Source organism: Dysidea avara, chromosome 8 (genome assembly GCF_963678975.1).
Source record: "Dysidea avara chromosome 8, odDysAvar1.4, whole genome shotgun sequence".
NCBI classification, from domain to species: Eukaryota; Metazoa; Porifera; class Demospongiae; order Dictyoceratida; family Dysideidae; genus Dysidea; species Dysidea avara.
The window spans coordinates 33,478,817-33,501,233 of NC_089279.1; the positions used below are offsets into that span (position 1 = coordinate 33,478,817).

General features: G+C 37.5%; 1 protein-coding gene across 1 annotated transcript in view; it reads left to right on the forward strand.

Moving 5' to 3' along the window:
* LOC136264567 (mucin-5B-like) overlaps positions 1 to 22,417 on the forward strand; it is a 52,451-nt gene that overhangs the window by 4,496 nt on the left and 25,538 nt on the right. The window contains exons 2-14 of the mRNA XM_066059330.1: positions 2,397 to 2,550; positions 2,613 to 2,640; positions 2,847 to 3,038; positions 3,276 to 3,440; positions 3,615 to 3,788; positions 12,435 to 13,019; positions 13,142 to 13,321; positions 14,453 to 14,632; positions 17,437 to 17,484; positions 17,763 to 17,813; positions 18,611 to 18,658; positions 18,943 to 19,002; positions 19,567 to 19,614. Coding sequence (XP_065915402.1) covers positions 2,497 to 2,550; positions 2,613 to 2,640; positions 2,847 to 3,038; positions 3,276 to 3,440; positions 3,615 to 3,788; positions 12,435 to 13,019; positions 13,142 to 13,321; positions 14,453 to 14,632; positions 17,437 to 17,484; positions 17,763 to 17,813; positions 18,611 to 18,658; positions 18,943 to 19,002; positions 19,567 to 19,614 — 1,813 coding nt within the window. The 5' untranslated portion in view covers positions 2,397 to 2,496. The remainder of the gene's footprint in view (positions 1 to 2,396; positions 2,551 to 2,612; positions 2,641 to 2,846; positions 3,039 to 3,275; positions 3,441 to 3,614; positions 3,789 to 12,434; positions 13,020 to 13,141; positions 13,322 to 14,452; positions 14,633 to 17,436; positions 17,485 to 17,762; positions 17,814 to 18,610; positions 18,659 to 18,942; positions 19,003 to 19,566; positions 19,615 to 22,417) is intronic.

Below are 22,417 nucleotides of genomic sequence, written 5' to 3' on the forward strand. Positions count from 1 at the left end.
ACGTAAAGGTCTTGAAGTTGGTTTTTATTCGATGTTAATAGGTAACTCCATTTTGAAGTGATGATCACTTTTAATTAGCTACAAAATACTAACAAACTATACACTCTCTGTGGTGTAAACATGTGATGTGTAGGAGATGTGCCTCAGTGCACTGTTAAGACTGTGTACTTATTTTAGCACATATTTGGTTGATTTAACAACTTCCACGAAATGCTGTTGTTATTATAGAAGTGCTAACATTGCTAAACGATGGTTGGTTTATACCTTCAGTGTAAGTTTAGTATCATAGTATAGCAGCAAAATGTAAAAATTCTTCATAAAAGCATGAAACTTTCCACATAAGTAGTACTCGTCATGACATGTATTTTTTTGATGTAGTGCCATTGCAGATTTGACCTTTGATGACCTCTATGGCATTTTTGCACAGAGATTTTACTGTATCTGTCTTTATTACCCTGAGAACTTAATTGGCTTGTTAAAACATGGTACCAAAGTACGTAAAGGTCTTGAAGTTGGTTTTTATTTGATATTAATAGGTAACTCCATTTTGAAGTGATGATCACTTTAGTTACTGTAGCTACAAAATACTCTGCCCTTGAGGTATAAATTATCCATGGGGCAGGAGTGGGAGAGGGGGGAGTTAAATTCATTCGGTAATGTAAATGATCATAACATTAGGATGAAATTGCCTAGCAATTCAAATAAAAACAAACCAAGTTTTTTTCATTTAACAAGGCCTTTACTTTGGTACAGTGTTTTAACAAGTACCTCATACAGGGAAATAAAGACATAAATTAAATGTCTGCACAAAACTGGCTATAAAGGTCTTCAGAGGTCAAATCTGCAATGGAACTATATCAAAAAATACATGTCATGAGGAGTACTACTTATGTGGAAAAGTTTCGTGCTTTAGGAAGAATTTTTACATTTTGCTGCTATACTATGATACTAAACTTACACTGAAGGCATAAACTAACCACCGTTTAGCAATGTTAACGCTTCTATACTAACAACAGCATTTCGTGGAAATTGTTAAATCAACCAAATATGTGTTAAAATAAGTGAACAGTTTTAACAGTGCAATGAGGCACATCTCCTACACATCTCCTACACATCCTGCTGGTCACTGTAAAGTGTTACTAATATAAATAATAATAATCACACAGAGTGCATGCTATCTACAACACATTTAGAGCACACATTTTTGCTATATACACTAGGCCAACATTTATAGCTAGCTATATACACTAGTACAGAATAATTAGGCAAATACATCAAGAGAGGAAGTCACACATGGGGTGACCTTTCTATGTTTCTTTATGCTGTGGTAACAATTACACTTATCTAGCTATGTATTGATTAAAGAGTCCTAACAGTGGGTATATGCAAATGCCGATGATGCATTGCTAGTGGGAACTGACTTACTCTTTACTAGTTTTGTTTGATTGGTTTTTTATGGACCTGCTATGGTGGTTATCCTTCAAGCAATGTTGATTTTATTACATAATTGGTGCTGAATAATAAAGTAACACCGATGGATGAATTGAATTTGCAAACTTTATAGCATGTACAAATTGAGCTGGATTCTGAAAAACAGCTAAAAATTGAAAGTGGATATTTCCTCAAGAGAGTTAATGTTTCAGCCAACCAGATGATTAGTTGTGACTGCAAAGGTGTCAATAATGGACATGCACAGGTGGTTCTATTACAAGTTCGGAAAGGACGGCATGGACACTGTACGTTTATTGCTTCCCCGTAGGAAATGTATGGTGAAGATTTTGATTGGCTGTAAATATTGTGACAGACATTTGAATGAAAAGATTTTGAAATTTTAGTAGGTCAAGCAGTGCTGCAAATGAGCCAATTTTCAAGATCACGTGTAATAGCATCCATGAGTTATTAAACGTTTTTGAGGATCCAGCTCAATGCGTACATACTATAGTTTCAGTAATCATTGGTGGTAACATTTATGCTACTGTAACATATATACAATGAAAAATGCATATATAGTACTCCAAAAAATGATTCCAAAAACCTTCCACATGTACACATACACTGTACTGTACCACTGTGTTAAAAATCTGTAAATGCAGTTGTTTACCAAAGAAATGGCAACAAATTTTATTGTTTTTCTTGCAAGCAATTGCAAACCATCAAATTACCACTGGTGATCATGAAACATGTGGCATGTGTAGTCTAGGCATGTGTACACATGCATATAATGCTATGAAATTTTGTTTACTAAGAAATGATGAACGTTCACTGTTTTTTGTTTTTTTTTGCAAGCAGACCATCAAATTGCCATTGGTGCCGATCACGAAATGTGTGGCATATGTACACATGCTTATAATTCTATGAAATACCACTACCAATGAATACAAAATTTGTGGTTACAGGTCACTCTCACCTCTACACTATAAAAGAAGGTTCAACAAACTGCTGATCATATATTGAATTGATGCCTGTGAGTGCACACTGAGTGTGATAAAAGGCGCCATGACAATGTTGGTTACTACTATAGTAGCCATTGCAGTATGCTCCATTGCTGCAGTAAGTACATGTGCACTGTTGCAATCATATATATGTTACATGGTGCTCTTTTCATTGTTTAGGTTCAAGGGCAACGTACACATTATGAAGGTGTGCATCTGAATGTGTTTGTGGTGCATTTAGAATACAGTTACTTAGCTAGCTACCTATAGCTTTATTGAGGATTTTTATTTGCAATAACTGCAGGTATCAATAGTAGCAATTAAGATTACATGTACACAGTAGTGAAGTACAGTATATGAAATGGAAATTGTAGATTGTATAGGCAAAATGCACAGAACTGTCTTATTTTGCAGCTAAAGGTTGTCCTAATGTTGTCAGCTGCCCCAGAGGACATCAACGCAGAGTACATCAGCCAACTGGTCAGGTGTACTGTGAGCCATCGTGTGAAATTGATAATGGAGGATGTCCAGCTGATAAAATGTGTTCAATAAAGAGTGTGGAGTGCGAATCATGTCTACCTTGTCCACCTACTGTAGAATGTTCAGGTTAGTATTCACTATGTATATACAAACTAACTATAACTGCCTCGTTGAAACATCTATAAGGTATTGTAGGACTGATCATTAATAGCAGCACAGAAGAGTGTGTATAATGATGGTGCAGTGATAATGGTTGTGATTTTAGTCAAAATTCTTTATGCACCGTATACAAATCTCTGTCAATATTTTATTGTGAACATATATTGTGCCATACATACGTATATCACTTTGTTTACTTTCTAGACCCAGATCCTTGTTCTCAGCCTGCTGATCCTGGCACATGTGACTGTTTTGTTCCTAGCTACTTCTGGAACTCAACCAGTAAAAAATGTGAACTGTTTTCCTATAGTGGGTGTGGTGGAAATCTGAATAGGTTTTCTGATCTCAACTCATGTAGCCAGAAATGTGGTGAGTATATTAGTATAGCTGTATATATCAACAATTGTTTTGCAAGACAAAATAAAATTCAAAATGGATTCCTTTTGTATTTATCCAGGTGTATGTGTACCTAGACTATCCTTGTTTTTGCAACGATATAAATATTTTACTGCATAATATGTTGTGTATTGTATTGTGCATTAGGTCCATCTTGTCCACCTGGGATGGTGTATAAGGAGTGTGGACCAAACTGTCCAGAAACATGCGACAATAACTATGATTGTCAGATAATTGGACCCTGTTCCAGTGGATGTTTCTGTCCAGATGACAAAGTTTTGTCAAGCAACGGAACTTGTATTGATCAGACTGAGTGTCCTGGTAATGAAATTTACTGCATGTTCATAAACCTCAAGTAACTCATGATAAAGCCATATAATTATGGACTTATGGTCTAGGTGCATGGCACAAAGATAACTCTACACAGATGCTAGCAGCATCAAGGGGGTATAGCTAGACAATAATGTACCAGAATGATATATATAGAAGCTATATTGAAATGTATCATACAGTACGATAGTAACTGTACAGTAGGGACCATATAGGAGTGGGCATGGCCCACGAAATAATATCACCCAAAAATCAGCCTCATGCAATTTTCCCTTACGACGATGAGGCAGTATTGGTGAGGTAAAACTAAGCCCAAACAAGCTTTCAGATCGACCAGAAACGCTTTCAGCGGAATTTTAATTTTTTTTTATTCAATGGAATTTTCTACTGACTGACTGAGTAAGTAACTGACTGACTGACTGATGCCTTCAGACAAGCGTAACCCGATAACGGCTAAGGCTACGGGCTTGATTTTTTCACTGTTCGTCGTCGCTTCAACCCGACAGGTGCCTTTTGGCATAAGGTAAGTGCGGGTAATTCCGGACAGCTGCTAATTCCGGACACTTAGATCGTTCTCAACAATGGTAGAATCCCTCGGCCTATAATTTGGTATGTTAATGCAGTGTCCTATGGCCTATCTACAAACCAAAAATTGAAGAGAATCCGTTATTCCATTGCGAAGTTTGTCGCGAATTTGTAGCGAAATCACGGGTAATTTTGTTCAAAAACTTTGAAAATGTTAATCTAACCTGTCAGCCTAAGTTCATATTTTCGATTTTCAAAGATTTATAGAAAGACCATACCCTTAGCTAATTGCACACCAAAAACCGTAAGAATCCATGCAGCACAGGCGGAGTGGCAGTCGATTTATCAGCAGCTGTTCGGTTGAAATACAAAGAAAATATTCGCGAATTACATAAACTTTTAAAAATACGCACTGCTGCTTTCTCCCAAATGGTATGAACTTTCTACTTGATTTATAAGCTGCAGATGAGTGGTACTTTAGTCTGCATACTTGTAAAGAGAATTGGTAACCTGTGGAAGGCTCTACTTGCTTGTTTTTCGAAGTGTCCGGAATTAGCCCCACATTGCATTTTTACACGCTGTTAAATTTTGGTTCATAACTCCTCAGCAGCTCATCGTATCGAAACGAAACTTGTACTGCAGATGCACCATAAGATAGGCTTTACAACGATTCCTAGAGTTTGTCTTAACTCGTTGTGAGTCCAATGTTAGATCGCTTTTATCAAAGAGTGTCCGGAATTACCCTCATTTACCTTACCGCAGTACGTACAATGCATTCTTCATGGACTTACCAGTGTCCTCCTTTGTGTCCCATTCATCTTTGCTGACAGGGAAAGGTGTCGATTTGGCGCGAGCACGTGATGGCTTCCCTTCGAAACGGAAATCGTCCGTATTTTTCATCGTGGCTATTTTGATATGCAGAGGTGCTTTTCAAACAGTTCTTGATTCGTACTGCTGTGTAACTGGTTGAACATAGCCGACAGCGAAGCGTAATGGATACTTCACTTTTCAGACGATAATTAATATGATTGGGGCGCGCGGCACGATTTCCTTCTTTTGGCATGCGTGGATTGTGGAGGTGCTTTTCGAACAGTTCTTGATTTGAAATGCTGTGTAACGGGTTGAACATAGCTGACAACGAAGCGTAATGGATACTTCACTTTTCGCACGTGTGATAACTCGGTTGATAATTAACATCACGCGATACCTTAGAATAATGTACTACAACATTCATACATTATTGGCCTAAATCATATAGTCTAATTAACTACATACTACTGTCCCATATGTCTATTGTCAACTATTCCCTACACCTCCCTACCAAGCTTTTCACGAGATGTGAAAAAGCTTAATAGGGGCCCTGCCAGGTGGGGTCTTCAATAAGTCTCTGTGGCCTCCTCCTGACTCTGCTAGAACGTCGTGGCAATGACAAGTCCATTGGCAAGGATTGTTGTTCTTGTGATTGAACGACTGGTGCTGGTTGTGGTAGTGATGACAATGGTACTCTGCGTCGGATGAATCTTCGATTTCTGATGAGGGTCTTTCCTGATGATGTCTTAATCGTGTACTGGCGATATGGTCCAATTGCAATGACTTCTCCATATACGTCCCATAATTTTGTTCTAGGATTTTGCAGAGCTACTTGGGACTGTAACCGTATGTCTGGTAGTGGGCAAGTATTGCGGTTGTAATAATTTGTGGCCTGTTGCCGGACTTTTCCTGCCTTGGCTCTAGCCTGATCTTGTTGTAATTGTGTTATCGGAGTAAATGAACTGGTGTGGGCAGGTAGAGTGTCCTGTATCGGGCGTCCGAACAACTTGTGTGCAGGTGACAGCCCGTCTTTCACGGAAGGTGTGTTTCGATACTGTAGCAAAGCTCTGCAAAGCTTGTCACCATCTAAATATCTACCGTTCCAAGCTGCACGGATGATTTTCTTCATGGATTTAACAGTGGCTTCTGCTTTGCCATTACTTTGTGGGTAGTGTGGGGATGACATCTGGTGTTGAAACTTCCATTGCGTAGCAAATTGACGAAACTGATTGGAAGAGAATTGTGGTCCTCCATCTGACCAAAATGTATCTGGGACTGCTGTGCGTGCAAATAACTCTCATATAGTCTAATTAACTACATACTACTGTCCCATATGTCTATTGTCAACTATTCCCTACAGCACGATAATTGATATAGCTGGAGCGCGCGGTGCCGGTATGCGTGGGTTCACCAGTCATAATAAAATTATTTACAAAAAAAGTTAACAAACAAGTACATGATAGTAGGGATATAACACTTCTTATTGTTTTACAGTGATTTAATATCATGGACTACTCCAACTTGTTTCAGTACTTTTTATCGATGTGCTATGGTCCCTACTCTAGTTGAAAATTCCAAATTTTTTCGTGTACTTGTACAATTACAGTTTATAAAGGTATATTTAGAGCATATTTCAGCAACAAGAAATGATTATAGCAGATTATGTAATAGCTATATTGCATTAGTTGGTACTGTGGATACACAGAGTTTAACACCGTGCTGGGAAGCCACATAATTGTGATGAGGTTAAAGGTGATGCTCAGTTAATTGAAAGCCATGCAAAAGAAGCCAAAAGGTTCTCACAAAAATTTGTGGTTTTTGCATTACATGATGATTATAATATTATTTACAAAACTGATGGTAATAATCATACAGTACAGTAGTACTATATAGTAGGGATCATGGAAGGTTAAGCTTTCTTGCCCAACCCAACAATCAGCCTCACTTTTCCTTCATAACAACTTGGTAGTATTGGTTAGGCCCATAAGTGTCTTCAGAGTGACACCAAACCATTCCACCAAGTTTTTATGAACTTTTTAAACTTTTTATTTCACTGAAATGCCTCCAGCCAAGCATAATTCGACTATGGATAAGGCTATGCATGGGCTTGATCTTTCTTTGTTTGTTGCTTCAGCCTGAGTTGTGCCATTTCACAAACTGCAGAAGCTGAGGTGCTTCTTATACTGTTCTTTGATTGTAACGCTGTATAATGGATAGAGCATAGTTGGAACCAAAGTGAAATCATGACTTCGCAATTGATACTCAGGGTGAACATTCAACTGTGAATTCCATAGTGACATAATTGATTACAGAGGCGCTTCTCATATTGTTTGTCACTTGTAACACTATATGACAGGTAGAATGTAGTTGAAAAAGAAGCGGAATGGCGGCTTTGCATTAAAGTCATTGATAATCGACACACACATTCTGCTATGCGATGTATCTCAATGCCACTCTTTCCTTTGATGCAGTATGCAATGGCAAAGAATTATGGTACTGTAAAGTAAACAAACAAGTGCAAGGTAAAATGAGAAGTTTTACGGATTACAGATACGAAACAAAAAAGTCATCTGCACCTGCAGCTATACTACATAGTTGACATTTAACCCTTACTTTAGTCATCACACAGGCTAGGAACTAAATGTCACTTTATCTGCAAACCTCCCTTGTTTCATTGCTTTTTATCCATGATCGTTACTCAATTGTAAGTTTTCTTTACACTTGTAATAATAAGATTACCATCCACATACATGTATTACAGTGTATAACTTTTAATAAGAAGCAAATCGTTGTTTAGTGAGTGGTAAAGAAGACATTCATAAAGAATGGGATTAATTCACGAAAGTATTTCCCCACCCCAAGCAGGCAAAAGAGGGGCAAAAGAAAACGATTAGACAAAATTTATACCCCAGGTGAGGGGGTTTAGGCAATGCATGTAACAAAGGATCGAGATACTCAAATGAAGAAAGGAACAGGTAAGCTAGACCTACAATTTTGCCCTAGTGTATAAGGGAATTAAGACCTTGAATCGGATCAAATCCCTTCCTATTTCCTTTCTTGCTTGCATGCAGGTAGCCAAGGATTCATGGATTTAGGAAGGGTGCTTAGGATGCTGAATTACCCCCTCAAAAAGTTTACCATGTGCTAGCTAGGAAGATAGTAGAAGTTACAGTGTAGCTGCAACTATATCTTAAGCATACAAGGGCTGCAAAAATGAGAAGAGAAAAACTAACTTCTAGGAATCAACAAGATGGGGTCAAATTTATATGTAAAAGTGCTAAAAATCGAAATACTCTAATAAAACAGTCAACTACTCTAATAGAACATACATCATTAAATTTCTTTTAAACTATAACAAAAATAATACTGTGTGTGAGCTGAAATTGAACCTCTCCTTGATCTGTGCACTGCTATCTCAGCAATCCCGCCATACTCCAATTGTTTAAAAGTCAAACTTTTAATACTATACTCAATTCTTCTTGAAAGGCTATTCTGAGAATATCTTTTTTTGGTTAAAGCAGCTCACAATGCTTATACTAATTTGGTAAGGTTGAAATTAGTGCCAAATTCATTCTCATAAAACTAAGTTTAAAAAATTTTCCTGTGGGGACCGCATGTCGAGTGTGTTTCACACACTGGACTAGCTATATAGTCATTGTCAACAAGTTGCAACAGTTATTAGCCTCCAATACAGGTACCCCTAGTTTAGCTAGATCTGCTTCTAGTAGGTGGTGATAATTCTGTAAGGTAAGGCCATTCATATTTGAAAAGTTGTTGCTTGGTTCGTGATACAAGAAAAATGGGTTGGTTGGTAGGTATGATAATAAAAAGGAAAAAAAGGACGGTAAAGATTAAAGGTGTGGAATAGTGATTTTCCTTTATCAGGGGGGTAGCAGGGGCGGATCCAGGAGCTGGCTAGGGGAGGGGCACAAATAGGGTAAGTTGTAGGTGGTTGTATGCATGGGGAGAACCATATTCTCTATAGTTCAGTGCTGCTTTTTTAAAGCAGCAAATAATCACCTCTTAGTGGTGTCTCACTGTTGATATTTGCCATTTTGGCCTTTTCAGATGGTTGTGAAGTCTTAAAACTGTTTAAAAAGCTCTGAATGTCTTAAATAACAGCAACACGATGATTATTTTTAGAGGCGCTTAGTACGCACGAAGGTGCTGAGTGACTATTTTACAGTTAGTTTGACTTCAGTTCGCTTTGGTCTCAGGTGAATTTGTAATAAATGCTAGTAAAATGTGCATATTTTCATAAGTTTTAAACTGATCTCGGTTGGCCTGACATAAAATTTACTAGCTGTTTTAATCAGAAGCATGGCTGGCTCCTCCACAAGGTGGAGAGGGAGGGGGGGGGGGGGGGGGCATTTGCCCCAAATGCCCCATCCTGGATCCGCCATTGGGTAGGGCAGTGGCCTAGACAGATGTCAAAATTAAATTTGTATCTATATTGTACTCTTTCTATGGGGTTTACACCTATGAGAGCCTCAAATTGTAGCTTTATGCGATCAAAATTACTGACTGTTCCATCAGTTAGAGTATCATGATCATTTTGCAGCAATTAGAAAGTAAATTCCACATGTAAATTTTCTTGAAACTGCAAAAAAATTGGGTTGGTTGTGTCCAAGCAACAACTTTTCAAGTAGGTATGGCCTAAGTGACCCTAATACGAGACAGTACATATTGTGCTATTATTGCTAGTAGGCACTTACTTTGCCCCTTATATCATGCTATATTGCTTTGATAATGCTGGTTCTTACAAGTGTGCAAAAATTTCACAAATCATGAGTGTTATTGAAGATGTCAAACTTAGCTTAATACAATGTAAAATCAAGCCAAATTCTGTTGTCTAAAGATGAACTATTAGAAGCAAATGTTCAATTCTTTGAAGGTAATGAATTGCGTTGGACCCTATCTGCATTGATATCACAGCATGAAATTATTTCGCATTGCCACATTATATTAACTAGTCTCTCTTATCTTCATTGTCAAATGATTTCATGCTGTGAATACTGCAAACAAAGTTTACTGCAGATGAAAACACAACAAACCCCCACTCCAATGTATTTGAACTATACTGCATTGACTGTTGGTAAACATTGCTTTTATTAAAAGATACATTAGCAAGTATTTTGTGCATATTTACATAAATTGGAAGCTATTTGTAGTTGTTGACACCTGAATTCAAAGCAGATTGTCATAATATAATCAATGTCCCATAATTACCAGCATTTACATGTGGGGAAGCCATAAAGGATAACCCAAAGCTATGTCTGTCAAATTTTAATATTTTGTAGGAAACATCTTAGCGAGTATACCTGGTTCAGATTTTATCATTTTACGTGGTTTCTGCTCCAATTTTTTTCTATCTTATACAGAGTGGATTATAACGGTCGGCCATTGGATATTTACCGACCAATTAGCTCGAAAACCGCCCAATTACCTACTGAACCGGTCAAGGATGACCGACCAATTTCCGCAAAAAAATCGATATACTCTAATAGAACAGTCAGCTACTCTAATAGAGCAGTCGAACAGCTTTTAAAAAGGTGTACCTAAAAGGCTCAAAAAAGCAAAAAAAAGTGGTCTGACTCGGGGAATCGAACCTGTACTTTTCAGTGAAGTGCAATCTGCACCATTCTACCACATGCTCACACACTGTTTCAGTGGTATCTAAAGATGTTTTATATGTCCTACAGTTGAAACCATAACTGATATAGATACATGTCACAAAACATCACATTGGATAATTTCATATCAAATCATCATAATGTTATTATTACAGATTTATATGTATGTGGTTTAACAATGTAACAGTGCATGGCTGCTGAAGGAGTTTTGGGTATCAAAATACTCACATCTAAGCTTTGAAAATCCTTTTTTTTCATGGGTATGCCGCAACTTGACATGTTTACGCATGCTGCTAAGCATTGCCATACAATGTCAGATCATGTCACTTGACTTTGATCTGACATTATACGAAGACTAGTTATAATCCTCTCTGATCTTATAATATACTCACTGTCTCATAATAATGTACCCTGACAATATAAAGAAATCTTACAAGTTTTCATGATCAAATTGTTCTGTATGGCTGAATATAACAGAGTATTGATAAGCCTGTGGTTTAAAATTGGAGTCCCTATGAGTTATCTACATCCTGCCATAATTGGGTACTCTGCCTGTATAGCATAGTAGGATAAATTAATAATTATGGGTATCGGTTTTATGAATGGGTTGGGATCTGCTGCAGCAGTGTTTAAAATGTAGCTACTAGGAAGATATATTTTGATAACAGAGTTAGGAATTTTATTAGTAGGGATAGGAAATTTTGCTATTAGGTTTGAAATTTGCTAGTATAGAGTTAGAAAATTTGTTAGTATACAGTTTGGAAATCTGTTAGTATAGAGTTAGGAAATTTGGTTTCTGTATATAATCCATGGTTTGAATTTTTTGTACAATAAACTATCAATTACACTATTAGATTTTAAGGAACTTTTAAAACATTTAATTGTAAAACAAAAGCAGGAAAAAGTAACTGCAACTATAGGTTGGATGGTTAGGAAATTTTTAGTGAGATGGTAACTATATCAGATTGGATTTTGAGGCACTTTTAGTTATGTCCCTGTCAAAAAGATTGTTTTACAAGGTGTACACATACATATTGAATATACGTATGTGACTTAGTCTTATACTGTTGAGTGATACGGCTGGCCATTTATATCTAGCCTTATCGTAATTTGCAACTAGTCAAAATTACTTAATATGACTTGTCTTTTGGCTACAACTAGCTAGCCCTTTTTTTTTCCTGAGTCATTCATTCAACACCATCTTGTAAAGACACATATCCATAATAAGGTTAAATGTGATGAAGTGATTAGATGTGTATTTTAATTGTAATCTTTGTGCATGATTGGCTACAGATATGACAAACAAGTTTTTACTAGTATTTAACTTACTCTGGCTCACCTCAACAATCTAGATATAACTTATTGTCCTTACACTGGCAGTGTGTAATTGAGCCCTTAACTACTCCAGTCATACTCACATGCTGTCTGCCAAAAGACTTAACTTACACTTGTCCAGTACAAAATGTTTTGGAGAAAAAAATATATAACAAGATTACAATACAGAAATATTGGAAGATGAAATTAATGATGTTTTCATCACTTTGATATTTTATGTTATGTCTAGAAGCTCAAATATTGCAAGTAGCTATATATACACTTCAGTATACAAATATAATTTGATTGATGCATAATATAGGTTTGTGTTTACAATAATTTATTGTTGTTACAGGCTGTGAAACTGGAATTGATTTAGTCATTGTACTGGATGTTTCATTAAGTATTCATAGGCGTAAAGCAGTTCAGCCATTATTACGATTTACAAGACGTATAATTCAAAGATTGGATATTGGCTTAGACAGCAACTTGGTTGGAATAGTATTGTTTGCTAATGATTCTCGTTTTCATTTTGGTCTACAACAGCACACATCTAGACAAGCTCTATTTTCAGCTATAGATGCATTAAGCCAGAACTATCCCAATAGACGGCAGACATACTTTGTACCTGTGTTTAATCTTCTTAATGAAACCAAAGATAATTCCTCATTTGGCTTCAGGCCTAGCTATCCTGATGTCGCTGTTATTGTTACTGATGGTAGACCAACTGATAAGCCACCTGAAACATTTACACAGACTCTTGAGGACTTTCACGGGCAGGATATTTATCAACTCTATGCTGTAGGAGTTGGTAAAGCTAATCTAACGCAGCTAGCAAAAATTACTGGTGACAGTTCAACTGCATTTTTTGCCAATAGTCTAGATGATGCAACGCTTGCAAAGGTGGCACAGACGCTTACTCAACGTCTGTGTTCTAGAAGTAAGTTAAATATCATTATACTTACAAAGTGCATATTAAAATACAGTATAAATATTATACATATGGCTTTTAGTACAGAGGTTAGTATGCTATTTGTATTGCTTGCTTTTTTCCTCTTTTAGATTGTTCCATTGAGGGGCAGATTAGAAAGACCCATGCATCCCATCCTCTTTGTCATGCTAGATGCATCTACTCTGTTGATAAATGTCCTGCAGCAGTTACAACAGATGGATGTGAATGTCCTGATGGAATGGTTGTATATGATAGTGAAAATAAGTGTGTCCATCCAGAACAATGTCCACGTATGTTGTAATGCTTTATATTATTTGTGGGAGCTAGCTATTATGGTTGATTGCATTGTATAACCATTGTGTTACTGTACTTAACACAGCCTGCTATGGCTTGTAGTGTTGTTATATACCGTAGATTTGAAAATTTCCGGTTATAAAATTTCTGTGTGATTGAAATCCAGACTGTTTCAATTCCTAAAAGTCAAGGTCTGCCTGAAAATATTTTAACGCAGAAATTATGGATGTGCAAAATTACTTCTGCATGCTCACATGGTAATGCTATTAGCTAGCACGGTGTACATGCATAATTACAGACCACTGGCCACTATAACTACACATGACGAAAATCTCTGAGAGTCCTGAGGGTCCAAAGTTTTGGCTATATAGACTCTATTGGTGTCATGTGTGCGCAACATATCCTTTATAAGTAGCTTGTGCAAATTAACAAACCAGATAAAAGACTAGAATGATTCTTTGTCCACTGCCTCATGCATCACTGTTTTAATGCTGCATGGTGAGTAGTGAAAGCTTCACGGAGATACGCATGTGCGCAGGCAATCTTCACTACTTCCAAAATAACCGAAACTCATTTCGGATCTTCATGCATGCTGAAACAATTTCTAGAGCATGACACTAATATTATAGCTTACACACCAGGTAGTTAGCTAGCTACATCGTGGTACTGGTGTACCTACATATACAAAAATTAAGCTGTATTCAGCTCCAGCTAGTAGTTGTAGTTTATCATGTTACAATTTGAAAGGTAACAGCACTAGTATAACTACACGAAAAATACACTACATGGGGGCACTTAGAGCAAGTGTATTACAAAAGTGATTGGATTAAATTATAATCAGTATCATACTAAAATTTTGCAGTAAAATAAATTTTGTGTGATTTAATTTGTATAGCATCTCTACATTCAGAAACTGTTAAAATGGAAATTCTACGGTTACCGTAGACTATTACAATTCATAATATGTAGCATGGAACATTAGTGGGCCTCTGCTGAGCTAAATTGCCAATTTCATATCTATGTACGTGGTGAAATAAGCTTAAATAATTGAGTTCCATATAGCTATCTAGTTGAATTATTTTAAATCTACATGTACACTACGCTGTTAATATCTTTGTTCTGTATAGCTTGTCCAATTGATGGACAGATCAGAAAGAGATATCCAACTTATAGTTGTGATTGTTATTGTGATGATCCAGAAGACAAAGTATGTGATCTAATTGGTAGAGAATATGGATGTGAATGTCCTGATGGAATGATCATTAATAAAGCTATGAACAAGTGTGTTTATCCCAGGGATTGTCCAGGTATGTATGTCATTCTGTATAGCTGTATAACAAAGAACAGCATGGTAGTTACCATGGTGGTTGCTGTGGCACACCCAAGTGGGCAATAGCGATACCACTATTATTGAGGATTCCATTATAATATTGTATATTATGTACTACACTTTTATTTGCCTAGCTATACACACACCACCCTTACACTGCACCAAGCTCTATCATCGCCTACTTTGCCGCCCTAATGCTAAGCACATAGCAGTGTACATAGCAATACATATACCAAGCAAACAATCACATGATGATAACAAATGATGTTATACATGAGATCATGTATATTATATAGAATAGTGTACAGCTATAGACTACTTGATCTTTGATGGCATGGCACATCACGTGACCCGAAACTTGCTAAACTACTTTACAAACTGCATACCTTGAAAACCAATCTAACGTCACTGCACTTATATATCCTACAAGCCTTACAGTGAGTACTGCTAAATTCAGCTGTTGTTGACCTAATGATTTATTATATTCATATGCATATGTCATGTGGTAATCCCAGATATGGCATACAGTACAGCTTTTATATGTAATTTATTGTAACACAATAAATTAAATTTAACCTGCCTTGGTGTGGGTGTGGAATGAATACAATGCAAATCTACGTTCTACAAAGTAAATGAAGTCAGCATACTTTAGGAATGAAATAAATGAATATAAACTAGCTATTCGTGTTTTGTCATAGCACCATGAAATCCACAGTAAGTGATGTTTACACAATGGTGGTGTGCACTGCTCAAATTTGCCAAGTCCACACTGCCAGGGGTGTTGTCGTCACACCAATCAGCATGTTAGCAAGCATAATTATATGTTAACATCAATTTATTGTGATGCAATAAATTACATCTGAGTTAGTCTATATAGGAAGCAGTGTATTTATTCATCATTCATACATATGTATATATGTATGTGTGTGTGTGTGTGTGTGTGTGTGTGTGTGTGTGTGTGTGTGTGTATGTATACACTGTTAAAATGAGGTGTTACAGGTACACCCATCGTAAAGGTGTTCATGTACACCCATGGTATTTACAACATCCTAAGGGAGTACTGTAGCACTTGGGGGTGTTTTTGAATAGCACAAATGTCAATTTACTTCCCATTAATAGCTAAACCACTGTAAGGGTGTTTGCCTACACCTTGGTATATTGAAACCCACAATCGGATGCTTCTATTGAAAATTAGGTTATAAATACATTTTGTTAACTTTTATAAGAGTGACTTGGAAACAACCATGTAGTAAGTATAAAGTGGTGCAAAAATTATTGTGTACTACTAATGTGCTTTGTTGTTGGTAATCATTGAGTATAAATTGAAATCAACATAAAGGTTACTGGAATGTTATAACAAGCCCACTTCAATTCTAGTCCTGTGCCCAGCCAGGCTTGCGCTAATGCGCAAACACCGTCTGGTGACAATGCCCCTGGCCAATCAGAATCGAGAAGTTGCACAATCGCATGAATGTATTGGAAGTAGACAAAAAAGCAGACCATTTAAAGCCATTTATTAGAAGTTACTCTCCTAGGCTATTCAAGACGTTTGTTGTCAAGTTGTTTTTCCGGTCTCATCTTGTGAATTGTGACTCGACGTTTCACCAGAAATGATATGCTATCCTCTACTAATATGATAAATGAAGAATCGGATTAAGTAAACGCCCAATTTTGAGTTTTACTTTATCCCTAGCCATTTTTGAATGGTATTTCAGTGTTTTAAAGCGATTATGCAACTCCTCGATTGTGATTGGCCAGCCAATATTTTGGCTGGATCGCACAGATCGCACTTCCGGGCCCAAGAAACTCGAGCATTGTCACCAGACGGTGTTTGCGCATTAGCGCGAGCCCGGCTGGGCACGAGACTACTTCAATTCCACCATGGAGAGCACTAGAACACCTTTAAAGTGTACTGTGACACCTTTATAGCTATTCCTCACTGGTGTTATCCAGCTGACCAGCACTTGACAGCCAGTGCTGGGGGTGGTGGTGGCTAGGGCATTCCATCTAGCCCAGAAAAAAAAAATCCTTAGGGAGCATTGTAACACATTTGTAACACCTTTTAGTTGCTCCTAGAGCACTCCTGGGGAGTACTACAACTCCCTTCAAAAGAGCTTAATTCACACAGCAGTTAAAACTCCCCTAAAGGTGATTGGATTACACCCTATTTTTAGCAGTGTATGTATGTATGCATGTATATATGTATAACATAGTGCACAGCGGCAATGTTATTAAACAGGGGGAAGCCCACATCTCGCAAATGGCTAGCTGGTACAAATCTAATCAAATTTGCTGTGTGGCCTACACTGGTGGACAGCTATAATGCAAAAATGATGTGCTGTTTAGAAGACAACTTGGTGCTATGCAGACATGAAAAAGCTATTTCTTCCTGTCAATATACCCACGCTGGCTTTCTTGGCTATACGACACACTGCTGTGTGTCTTGATCACGGCTGCACTAAGTTTGTCTTCCTTGAGCTTCCCACATATGTTAAGTGTATGTGATTTAATGGGTACATGGACATGTGGTATAGACATAAAATGAATTAGGTTTTATATATGTAGATTATATTTGCTTTTCCAGCTTATTCCCACAGGATACTTTTGTCTCAGCAAAGATAGCTATACAGTACACATCACTTTTACATGGATAAAAATGTGCATGCACAAACGTATGTATACTCATTTATTGTCATAAAAGTAGCAGCACATACTTGTACCCTTGTAATACAAATATTGTTGTAGTGTGGTATATAACATGGTATATCTTTCACCTTTTAGTTCCTACCACTTCAGTCCCATCCGCTACATTTTCATCTCCTTCTCCAGGTGTGTTTAAGTGTATGGGGTGTAATGTGTAGCATTCATGGACATGAAATAACATACAATGAATATTTTAAGTGTTAAATTTCTATTTTTACTGTATGTACTGTCTGTTTATACTACCTGTACTGTCAAATCCTTTACTCTTCAGTTTCATAGTAGCATGTACTTGTAATACATTGTAAGTATTGTGCAAAATTATAAGCATACTAAAAATTACATAATTAAAAACTGTTTGACTGAATCCCTTATATATGTACTGTGGTATATATCCTTCACCTTAGTTCCTACCACTTCAGTTTCATCCACTACAACTACGTCTTCCTTCCGTTTACGTATGTTTAAGTGCATGTGATTTAATGGCACATGGACATGTGATGTAAACATAAGGTTTCATGTACATAGATTACATTTTCTTTTCCAGCTTATTCTCACAGGATACTTTCATCACAGCAAAGATAACTATACAGTACACATACACCTTTTAACATCCTACGTCAGCTGGCCTGCATGTATTACTGTATAAATAGCATGCATTAGAGCTATGCATAGTTTGGGGATAAATGGGGCAGCCCAAGACATTGCTAGATGCTAGGTGTTAGATGCGCCTGCATTTTCCCTAGCGAGGAAGTTAGCTGCTGTATTTCTATTACTATAGCCAGTATTTAATCACATCAAGCAGCCTGACTGTGCCATGCCCTGGGTGTCCAAAGTGTGAAATAATGTATTTATAACAAGTGTGCTGGCATGTATGATTGCATAGGTTTAGTGAGGGTGGATGTCAGTGAATAGTCAAGGGCGGGTGGGTGGATGACAGTTCTTGTGGCAGCTTCAATCTGAATCCAGCATGAGCAATTCCAAATAGCGCCTCTTCTGCCACGAGTAGAGATCGCGTGATCACTGTTTGTATGTACAATTGTGGGTTCCAGTTCTATTAACTGGGATTCTGAGTCCTCCTTGTCTGTTTACCTTATTTACAGTGGTAAATTGTGTAATAGTTACGTACATGTGCATGCACAAATGTTTGTATACTCATTTAATATCATAAAGGGAGCAGCACAACTTGTATACCCTTGTAATACAAATATTGATGTAGTGTGGTATATAACATGGTATATCCTTCACCTTTTAGTTCCTACCACTTTAGTCTTATCCACTACAACTTCATCTCCTTCCCCAGGTGTGTTTAAGTGTATAGGGTGAAATGTGTAGCATTCACGGACATAAAATTACATACAATTAATTTTTAAGTGTTCATGGGTCTATTTTAATATACTGCAAATATTTTCTGTTTTTACTGTCAATCCTTTACTCTCAGTATTATGATATATATATATTATAGTAACATGTACTTGTCATAAATACATACGTTGCAAGTATTGTATGACTTTATAGACATTTTAAACTAAAAACTGTTAGTTGAATCCCTTATGTATAGTGTGCTATATATCCTTCACCTTTTAGTTCCTACCACTTCAGTCTCATCTACTGCAACTGTACCAAGTCCATCTTCCTCCCGTGCATGTAAGTTTAAGTGTATGTGATTTAATTGGTACATGGACAAGTGGTATAAACACAAAATGAATAAGGCTTCATGTACGTATCTAGATTGCATGTTCTTTTCCAGTTTATTCTCACAGGATACATTTGTCTCAGCAAAGATAGCTATACAGTACACATACACCTTAATAGTTACATGGATAAAAATGAACATGCACAAATGTTTTTATACTCATTTAGTGTCATAAAGGCAGCAGCACATACATATACCCTTGTAATACAAATGTGACCGGATTTGCGAAAAGGTACCTTTTTCACACACAAAATGTGACCCATTTTTTGAACTTTACAGCTTTATAACATTTTAATCATTTCATGTAATCATCTGAAATTTTCCATGAGTGTAGCTACAGTATCTGGCTGCGTTTTGATGCAAAGAGCAACTTAATCAGTATAAGAAGTAAACAGTTATGACATTTTGTTTGCTGGTATGTAAAATGTGTGGAAAAGGTACCTTTTCGCAAATCCGGTCACAAATATTGTTGTAGTGTGGTATATATATAACATGGTATATCCTTCACCTTTTAGTTCCTACCACTTCAGTCTCATCCACTACAACTTCATCTCCTTTCCCAGGTGTGTTTAAGTGTATGCGGTGTAATGTGTAGCATTCGTGGAGATGAAATAACATACAATGAAATTTTTTAAGTGTCAAATTCCTATTTTTACTGTGTATACTTCTGTTAAGACTACAAACCCTTTACTCTTTGGTATTATAGTAGCATGTTCTTGTAATGCATTGTAAGTTTTATAGGTATATTAAAAATTACATAACTAAAAACTGTTTGGCTGAATCCCTTATACATACATATATATATATATATATATGTATATATATATATATATATATGTATATATACTAGCTGTAGTACCTGCCCTATCGTGCAGGGCAGTATGTACAATGACATGGAAATTAAATGAAATTACAGTTGGTAATATACTATTATAGATACTTTATAAAAGACTAAGGAAACAATGTGGTGTAAGGATTGCATGAATGCAATAATTGTGGAGAAGTGCACTCTTATTGGAATATTTTGTGACTTAAGTTGCTCAAATTCTACCATCAACCAAACATACCATGAATTACTGTAATCTGCACTACAACGATTCTGTTACGACAAAATATAACGGCTTTATAAAATATAACAGCATGGGCACAGAGTGGGGGCTAGCAAGAAATAATAATAAATGAAAACAAAACATTTTGAGTCATCCAGCCCAAGACAGCTCATGGAAAATACCTGCCAGCCTTTTCTTTTGTTTTGCTGCACAGGAAAAACCGAAAAATGCTCCACTCTGCTTTGTATGCATGTGTAGAAAGAGTTCAAATCATTGCTACAAAGTCTATAAATAGCTCCCATTTTCACAACGTGGGGCACGTTGTGAAGAACAGTCTGCCACGGGACCGTGTCATTTCACTGTGTAGCTGCAGTCATCCCTCCTCCGAGCAAACCATTCAGGATATGCATAAAGACAAAAGAATAGAAAAGATAAATAGTTTCACACATACATAAATACACAAAGCAACCATCTGATACATTTTTTTTACCATAATAGCTTCCTTACCACCATCCACAGATGCTGATCCACAATATCACAAAGCAGCAGTAGCAGCAGACAAACCTAACTAAAGTGCATGTGTTTGCCTATCTAAAAACCTCACTATAGACTACATTACGTGTTTTGCAATCCCCTCTAACTAAAAGTGTCAATCTATCTGCTGAACCTACCCTAGATAGTGCCACATAAAGCATGCCGTGTGTGAAGCTTTCGTCCGTCAAATCTAATCCTACAGCCTTAAAAGTTTGGCTCTGGCTTTTGTTAATGGTCATGGCAAAGCAAAGTGCAATTGGAAATTGAAGCCGTCTAAATTCAAAAGGCAAAACCGAGTTACTCGGAATGAGAGGAATGCGTGGTATTATAATATCGTGTCCTGCATATCTACCGTGAGAAATCTTGGCCTCTACTGTGTTAGCCGACAGTTTAGTAACTACACACCTAGTGCCATTAGTAACCCTTGGAGGATCTAGAGAGCGTAGAATAATAATAGGAGCGCCTACTTTAAGTAAGAGAAGATGCTGAGGTAGTCCAGATACCTCTAAAGAGTTCAAGAATTCTGTTGGAAAGTGAACAGCCTGAGATTCATCAGGTATGGTGTCCAAGGACTTGTAGCGTGCATTCTGGAAGTCTGAGATCTCATCCACCTGATCAGACCTCAGAGCAAAGGTTGCCTGATCACAACCCTTGTGTACGTATTTCAGTACATACTTGATGGATTTGATGGACACGCAAAGCTCGACATTACAGTGACAGTTTAAAGAACGAAGCAGAAGTTTGTTGTAAGGCACAATCCACCTGTTGTCAATCTCTTGAGTAACGCGAGACCCCATCACCCTCATATTAATGGTAGCCACTTGTCCACCATCCTCAGGGCTCCTCCTCCTGTACAGTGGGAAACTGTCTGCACGTAGTTGGGTATCAGCCTTGAACTGCTTTGGGTAGCTCTTACTGCAGCGGCCATCTTCAGGGTTGATGCTCCCACAGGGCCCATGTACCATGTTGGAAATCACGATCTGATGCAGCTCAGGATCAACCATTGGATCAGGGGTCTCAGCACAGATGACGTCATCAATCTTATCTGGAGTGATCTTGTGCTCTGGAATAAGCCATTGCAGCAAATGGCAATGTGGCAAACCGCGCTTTTGCCATTCTGTTGAGTAGAGCCAAGCCCGTGGTTTCCCAAAAATCATCTCCTTTGTGAGCATCTCTAACAATTTCTTCACCTTAAGCCTAAACACATGGGCCACTAAGTCTGGACGGTCCAGAGGTTCTTGACCTGGTAGTAGATTGTTCCTAATCTCTGGCCAATTAGGATTGGTGGTCATGGTGATAAAGAGGTCGGGGTGGCCATACTTCCTAACGTAGGTCATTGCATCCTGCTGACGCTCATGCATGTAGCGTGGTCCACCAGTAAATGATGACAGTAGGATCACCCTACGACCAACATTCCTGGGGTCACCATCCCCATCTACCATTGCATCCCGCAAATCCTGGTAGCAATCAGCAAGTAGTGCGTTTTGCTCACGCCTGAGAAACTGTAAGCGCTCAGTTTCAATCTTACAGTAGGCGTCAACCAGGAATTGCTGGAAAAGCCTTTTAGCCTTAAGCAATACAGGCACTTGCTGCCTGACCATGATGTGGTAGCGGTAATACACCATGGCTGTCAATTTCCTACCATTAGCCAATTTCAGGTTGATGTGCCATCCATCGGTGCCATAAGAAAAGAGTAAAGGATACTGTAAAGGATCATACCCCCTATGAAGTTCAGAAATGCGCTGCAAAGACCCATCCCTATAGTGCAAAACTATGTCCCTAT